We start from the raw sequence: 7920 nt of genomic DNA on the forward strand, positions 1-7920 counted from the left end.
GTTCTGGTGAAGTTAGATGAAGGTTTGAAGTCTGGAGATCTTCTGGGCTTTTCTGCAAAAACATGAAACTTATCAACCCAGCAGCACTTTATTGTGAAAAGATCAAAGCTGAAATGAACAAGTGTCTTTGAAAGCCTCATCGGGCTGAGATCTGTCCGTCATCCTGGAGCTTCAGAGGACGAGGATCCATGTGGAGCTGGTGGTGTGTGTGTGTGTGTGGGGGGGGGGGGGGGTCTCTACTCAAACTGAATAAAACATGAACGTTCAGCTCAGACCCCCCCCCCCATTGGTGGAGATGATCCTGTCTGCCCCCCCCTCCCTGAACAAAGACTGACGGGGAACAAGAGAGAAGAGGACAACGTAGAAATGGAAAACAGTTCTAGATCTTAAAGCACCAGAGCTGCAATCATGGAGTAGAAAATCCTGTTCAGCCTCTCTGTGGACGAGGGGGGGTGACAAGAGAAACTGGACTTAAGGAAAACGTCGTTTTGTCTGAAAAAGTGGAGAAAAACTTTATTGACACAGACGTGTGAAGATGGGAAACAGAGATGGAGACGTGACAGCAGCTTCATCAGAAATGGATTCAGAACATTTTTTATCTCCTCTGAGCGTCTGAAACCACAGAGATGCTGTCAAGGACAGGACCTCCAGGAGAAAGAAGACTTTCTTCCATGTTTTGTCTAAATGAATCCGACAGAATCTCGATGCTCGGCTGTCAGAGGAACGATTTCCAAGAACGTCTGCAAACAGAAAAACTTCCACACCAACGTTTGCATGTTTCAGGAAACAAACCGGTTTCTCCTTCAGTGAGGAGGAAGTTCACAGAGGGGGAGGAGGAGTGGATGACATCACTTCCTGTTTTTCCTGGAGTTCTTAAGGACAGAAATGATGCCCAACCTCGATCCCCATGCTTCTTTTTCAGAAGTTACAGCGTTTCATTTCAACCCAGATGTGATGTTTTAAGGACGGAGGTTGAAGGCTGTGGACCAGCGGACAACCTGGAGGAACGTGTGTTTCAGCTCCAAGGTCTGCAGCAGATCGAGGACGAAGACCAGACGTTCCTGCCTGAAACAGTGAAACTGACTCTTCTGCTGCAGTTTCCTCCTGAACCGCAGGTTCAATTCCCTGAGCAGCATCACCTATTCATGATTTCTTCCTGGTGGTTTTGATGTTATTCTGCTGAATAAATCTGTCCGCCGCTCTGCTGATGTGACGGCGACCTGGACACCAAGGCCTCTGAGGCATCTGCAGTGATGAATGTCTGCTCCTCGCTGTAAAACGCTGATGCTCAGGGCCGTCTGTCAGCCCCGCTCGCAGGTCGGCGGCGCCTCGCACCTTCTGTGATTTAAGTCAAACACTCTGCTCTTTACACCCCGGTTTCCATGACAACCAGCAGGACAGAGATGCTGGGCTGCTTTCCCTCTGTTCACGCCGTCTGCAGGTGTTAAGGTCGGGTGTGCGCGCTGCAGCGGGTCACGGAGGAGGGACGCTCTCCGCTCCTGTGGTGCAAACACAGAAGGAGAAGGGAAGCTGCTGTCATCTGCACAAACACACCTGACCTGCAGGTGTTTGTCAGGTTTTAACATGTGGCTCCATGCTGCCCCCTAGCGGTCATTTTGGGAATCTGTTCCTCCGCAAAGAAGAAAGTTTCTCCTTCCTCCATGAAACTCTTTACATGGGAACCGTGACCTTTATCTGACCTCTAAGGTCATTGATCCCGACATGACTCTGCATCTCTTGCAGGTGAAGGTACCGTCATGATTTCAAGGTTTTTGGATTCCTCAGCGGCCTGACGGTTCTCCAGAACATCCCACAAGACCGTCCAGAGCTGATGGACGTTCTGCAGCTACAGGTTGAGGCTGGTGCCCCCTGCTGGCACAGACTGGATACTGTCGTGACTGTAAGACTGCGTTTATACTGAAACGTTCATGAAAGTCAGCGGGCAGCTGTAATTCAGAAGGTCACAGGTTTGATTCCCGCTTTGGCTGGCTTTGTGTTGAAGTGCCCTTGGGCCAGACGTTAACCCACATTGCCCCTGGTGGTCAGTGTGTGAACAGACGGAATTTGTGCCTGTTGAGAGCTGTGTCCCAATTACTGTTTACAAGTACATCTATTAGTACATAGCAGTTTCCTTTAGTATGTAAAAGTATCTATATTAGTATGGAAAACAATATAAGTAAAAGAAATCAAAAGTATATATGTTAGTATATGCAACATAGATTAAAATATAAATATTCTATGAAATATCTGAACACATTTTTATTCATTCATGAATTTCATTCATTAGTATATGACGGTGTGTATAAAAGTATTGGCTGGGATTTAGTGAGCACCTAAAGCGACCTGAGGATCTGCTGCTCAGGATTCAGAGAAAGTTGATCAGAAATGTGCTCGTCAATCAGAAGATCCACTCTGGAAATATACTTTATGATTTAGAGATTCAGGAAGGTCAAACCATTTTCAATCAAATTTAAAATGATGAAACTTCCAGTAATATGAGGACTACTTAAAGTTACTTGAGTAAACGTGGTTTAGGAGAATCTTTAGAAACTCAGCAGCTCATAAAGACCGTTAAAGTTTTTTTCTGCAGTTACAGTTTAGCTGAACTTTCATTAAATCTGTCTGGGATCAGACTAATTCCTGGTGAAACCACCAAAACCTTCAGAGTATCGTCTGAGAAAACGACGCAGAGAGTTCAGAGTTCAGAACTTTATTGTTCCACGAGGAGTTCAGTGGTCCGAGTGTAACATGGTTCAGAGCGGGGGGTGTAAACGCTGTTTGGGAATGTAACATGAAGCAGAGATCCGGGTCAAGTTCTGAGGCAGAACAGAAGATAGGCCGAGCCCAGACGGGCAGAACGAGGACGACGATGAGGAGGAGGAGTTAGTGAGGAAGCTCGTGAGCCACCAGCTTGTAGTGAGAGCCGCAGGACGGGCAGCGCTGGGCCTCGCCTTCATGGAGCCAGAACCAGACCACCGCCGTGTTGTCCTCCTCACCTGGACACAGACGGGAGAGAACGTCACCAGAACCCAAACCAGAACCCAAACCCACCTGGAAGGAACATGGAGAAAAAGTCCTGAACAGAGACGATTTATGAGGCGTTTGAAGAAAACCTCAGAAAAACGACAAAACTAACGATCAAAGACGTCAAAAAACGACGAGCCGACGGGGACAGAACCTCTGAACAGAACCTGAAAACAATTCAACACGAGTTCAGGGATCTGAAACTTAATGTTTTGTTTGTTTAGATTCTTCTTTTCCAGGAAAAATTCTGACGGAGTGAAGAACAGAACCAGAACCCTGATCCGGTCCAGAAAAACTGTCCCTAAACTGTACCGCACAGAAACACTCACAGACGCATCCCACAATCCTCTTGTTGGTGATGGAGGGAACCAGGTGCGGGTCCGCCTTGGAGCCGGCGAAGCTCTTGGGCTTCAGCATGTTGTAGGGATCCTGCAGGGAGGAAGAGGAGGAGGATGAAGAATCAACACCCGAGTCTGTCAAACATCTGCTGAGGCTGGACATCAACCACCGTGGTGCCTTCACTGCCCCTCAGAAACGACAATCACTGACAGAAAGCCACTAAAGAGTCCAGTTCTGATGGTCTGAGGTCAAACGGTGGTCGGGGGGGTGGAGTTACCGTTCCGTCCTTCATGGCCTTCATGATGATCTTCTCCAGTCCGGTGGCCTGCTCCTCATCGGTGGGGATTCCTGCAAACACAGAAAGGAGCTGAGCTCGCCTCCGGCAGGAGCCCCCGCCACAAAGACCACCGATCCACAGAGAACGCATCTATGAAGGTCGCTGAGAGCGAGAACCGGGCCACAGGAAGTGACACGTTTGGATCTTCAGCTCAAACTGATGGACAGGAAGGTTCTGAACCAAACTGGGTGATGGTTTGGAGGAACGCAGGAACATTTCATGATCAGACGACAATTCAAAGTTTACAGGAAATAGACTGGAGGAAGAGGATCAGGAGGAAGAGGAGCAGAAGGAAGAGGATCGGGAGGAGGAAGAGGAGCAGGAGGAAGAGGAGCAGGAGGAAGAGGATCAGGAGGAGGAAGAGGATCAGGAGGAAGAAGATCAGGAGGAAGAGGAGCAGGATGAAGAGGATCAGGATGAAGAGGATCAGGAGGAGGAAGAGGATCAGGATGAAGAGGATCAGGATGAAGAGGATCAGGAGGAGGAAGAGGATCAGGATGAAGAGGATCAGGAGGAAGAGGATCAGAAGGAAGAGGATCAGGAGGAGGAAGAGGATCAGGATGAAGAGGATCAGGAGGAAGAGGATCAGGAGGAAGAAGATCAGGAGGAAGAGGAGCAGGAGGAAGAAGAGCACGAGGAAGAGGATCAGAAAGAAGAGGATCAGGAGGAGGAAGATCAGGAGGAGGAAGAGGATCAGGAGGAAGAGGATCAGGAGGAAGAGGATCAGGATGAAGAGGATCAGGAGGAAGAGGATCAGGAGGAAGAGGATCAGGAGGAGGAAGAGGATCAGGATGAAGAGGATCAGGATGAGGAGGATCAGGAGGAAGAGGATCAGGATGAGGAGGATCAGGAGGAAGAGGATCAGGAGGAGGAAGAGGATCAGGATGAAGAGGATCAGGATGAAGAGGATCAGGAGGAAGAGGATCAGGAGGAAGAGGATCAGGAGGAAGAGGATCAGGAGGAGGAAGAGGATCAGGATGAAGAGGATCAGGAGGAAGAAGATCAGAAGGAAGAGGATCAGGAGGAAGAAGATCAGAAGGAAGAGGATCAGGAGGAAGAAGATCAGAAGGAAGAGGATCAGGAGGAGGAAGAGGATCAGGATGAAGAGGATCAGGAGGAAGAGGATCAGGAGGAAGAGTATCAGAAGGAAGAAGATCAGGAGGAGGAAGAGGATCAGAAGGAAGAGGATCAGGAGGAAGAAGATCAGAAGGAAGAGGATCAGGAGGAGGAAGAGGATCAGGATGAAGAGGATCAGGAGGAAGAGGATCAGGAGGAAGAGGATCAGGAGGAGGAAGATCAGGAGGAAGAGGATCAGGAGGAAGAGGATCAGGAGGAAGAGGATCAGGAGGAAGAGGATCAGGAGGAAGAGGATCAGGAGGAGGAAGAGGATCAGGAGGAGGAAGAGGATCAGGAGGAGGAAGAGGATCAGGAGGAAGAGGATCAGGAGGAGGAAGAGGATCAGGAGGAAGAGGATCAGGAGGAGGAAGATGATCAGGAGGAAGAGGATCAGGAGGAAGAGGATCAGGAGGAAGAGGATCAGGAGGAAGAAGAGCAGGAGGAAGAGGATCAGAAGGAAGAGGATCGGGAGGAGGAAGAGGAGCAGGAGGAAGAGGAGCAGGAGGAAGAGGATCAGAAGGAAGAGGATCAGGAGGAAGAGGAGCAGGAGGAAGAGGAGTAGGAGGAAGAGGAGCAGGAGGAAGAGGATCGGGAGGAGGAAGAGGATCAGGAGGAAGAGGAGCAGGAGGAAGAGGATCAGGAGGAAGAGGATCAGGAGGAGGAAGAGGATCAGGAGGAGGAAGAGGATCAGGAGGAGGAAGAGGATCAGGAGGAAGAGGATCAGGAGGAGGAAGAGGATCAGGAGGAAGAGGATCAGGAGGAGGAAGATGATCAGGAGGAAGAGGATCAGGAGGAAGAGGATCAGGAGGAAGAGGATCAGGAGGAAGAGGAGCAGGAGGAAGAGGATCAGAAGGAAGAGGATCGGGAGGAGGAAGAGGAGCAGGAGGAAGAGGAGCAGGAGGAAGAGGATCAGAAGGAAGAGGATCAGGAGGAAGAGGAGCAGGAGGAAGAGGAGCAGGAGGAAGAGGATCGGGAGGAGGAAGAGGATCAGGAGGAAGAGGAGCAGGAGGAAGAGGAGTAGGAACAAAGACGGAGAGAAAACTGATCTTCCCTTCAGATCATTGAAGAGAACATCGTCTGTGTTCTCGTCTCCCTACAACAAAAGAACTGAAAATGTCAACGAGTTAAGTTTTCACGTTGCTTCTATAGATACACACAGAGGAGCGCATGCGCTGGGTCAAAGGTCAAGGCCTCATGGGATGGCAAATACTGCCAAACTGCTAAGCCATAAACGGAGCCATTCTGATACAAAATTAGGGAGTGCGTTAAGGAATTAAGGGCGTTATCCTACGTCAGATGGGATATAAACGACCAACGAAGACAGAAATGGAGGGATGGATGCAGAGTGATTGACAGGTCTGTGACCAGACTTTCTACGGATAAGTCGTGATTCTAACTAGATGACAGTAGTCTGTTTCCATAGAAGGCCTATAGAATACTTTAATGTATTAAAGACCTTCAAAGGCTATAATGTACAGCATGGACTCTCTTGGATCTGGTTTACTTTACCATTGCATAGATTATTTCTTGATGTCTTTAACAGATCAAAATGCTACAGAAAACATTGACGGGAAACATTTCCCAGATTTTCTGGAGGATCTAAGAGACGGTTGGTTTGAAGTTTTGTGCGTCGCCATGATTATCAACCTGATCCAGTAGTTTGCTATTATATACACCACCAGAATTCACGCAGGGCGCCCGCTGATGACGTCACTGAGGCGTTCTTTAGGATCAGCTTCACCTAAATGACACTGCAGTCCTCCTCCACCCATTCATCAATAAATCCCGCTGCAGCCTCTAGAAAAGACACCACAAAGTCCCCAAAACATTGTTGACTCCCTCACGTTTGAGCCTTTCACCTTTGACCTCTCCCAGAATGCAACGCGCACTACCGTTTATGTGCCTGGTGTCTCTGAATTAATTTTTTTAGCAGGAAGGCAGAAAAAAACAGGATACGATATTTTGAATTTACAACACTATTACATCATTTGAATTTAATGCTTTAAAAATTAAACTAAACTGATGTGATCAAAAATAAAAATGAAACGGCACACCAAGGCATGATGGGAAATTCTAGCACCATGTTTTTATGTTTCTGTAGAACTTGTACAGATAATTAAAATACTGTGACCGAACCAAGAATGTTCGTTCATTTACCGATCTGTTTAACTTCGGAACCGTCAACTTAATTCTTATTTCTTCTTAAATGAGTCTATTTGACCTTTTAGCGTCAGCGCTATTGATGCTAAGCTAATGCTAACTCTGTCCCGTCTCCGGGGTTTTTGGTATTATAAAATAGACCGGAACCCACTAAACGTCAGAACCGAGCGGAGCGACATTCATTCGGCGTGACAAGGACTCGACAGAATCATCGTTTCTCTCTGGAGTGCAGCTCGGCCTCGGCGGCAGGAGCAGGAAATGCTCCGCCAACGGACAGAGGAGCGACCTTGTCCCAACGCCGCGTTTTCCCTATGGGCGCCTTCTGGGTCGCTGCGGTTCTCACCTCCTGCTGCCATGCTGCGGGTCGGAACCGGGACCCGGGCGGCTCGGCAGGCGGCGGCGGCTCTGAAGCCTGAGCGGAGCAGTAACCTTGCAGCCATATTTCTCCTGGTTCGTTTTCACCGGTTTTCTTCTTCGTTTGTCAGAGCTTCCGGTTTGACGCAGCGGCGCCCCCTGCTGCCTGAAAGGGGAGTAGCACTTTAGGTCCATGGAGGCTGTAACCCTTGTTCTATCCCAGGCACTTTAACGTTGGGAGTGGGGTCATCTAGACCCACTAGACAGTGCTCTGAACCTTTTTTCTTCAATGATTTGTGATCTTCACTGGTGTCCATGGATTACATGAAATCTTTCCACCTTTATCTACCTTTGTCATGGTAGGGGGAACACGTCAATGGAAGGGGGGGGGGGGGTCATCTAAGATAGCACAAGGGCTAAAAAAAAGAAACTTCAGCTTTCATAGTCGTTTTCTGCTTCTCAGCTCTAATCCTGTCTCTTCTTCCATATGTTCCATCACTTCCAACATCTCTGAACTTAGAACACTGAAGAACACAATGACTGACATACTTTAAAAGATTCTAAAAATATGGTGATAAACGTTAAACATT

General features: G+C 48.4%; 1 protein-coding gene across 1 annotated transcript; it reads right to left on the reverse strand.

Moving 5' to 3' along the window:
* Positions 1–2694: 2694 nt before the first annotated feature.
* On the reverse strand, positions 2695–7510 carry cox5ba (cytochrome c oxidase subunit 5Ba). The gene is made up of 4 exons (XM_023960432.2): positions 7320–7510; positions 3641–3711; positions 3354–3453; positions 2695–2996 (listed from the first exon to the last, which is right to left on the reverse strand). Exons 1-4 carry the CDS (start codon positions 7414–7416, stop codon positions 2884–2886), a joined length of 381 nt encoding a protein of 126 aa, XP_023816200.1. The 5' UTR covers positions 7417–7510; the 3' UTR covers positions 2695–2883.
* Positions 7511–7920: the final 410 nt, after the last annotated feature.

The sequence above is a fragment of the Oryzias latipes genome, chromosome 12 (genome assembly GCF_053564925.1).
Source record: "Oryzias latipes strain Hd-rR chromosome 12, Olatipes_Hd-rR_3.1".
In the NCBI taxonomy this organism is placed as follows: domain Eukaryota; kingdom Metazoa; phylum Chordata; class Actinopteri; order Beloniformes; family Adrianichthyidae; genus Oryzias; species Oryzias latipes.

Excerpts from the sequence above, each read along its gene's own strand:
- cox5ba (XM_023960432.2), bottom strand. The coding sequence starts at position 7,416 with ATGGCTGCAAGGTTACTGCTCCGCTCAGGCTTCAGAGCCGCCGCCGCC. Across the intron at positions 3,712-7,319 it reads CCGCAGCATGGCAGCAGGAG|GAATCCCCACCGATGAGGAG; the intron begins GTGAGAACCGCA and ends CTGTGTTTGCAG. Across the intron at positions 3,454-3,640 it reads AGGCCATGAAGGACGGAACG|GATCCCTACAACATGCTGAA; the intron begins GTAACTCCACCC and ends TCCTCCCTGCAG.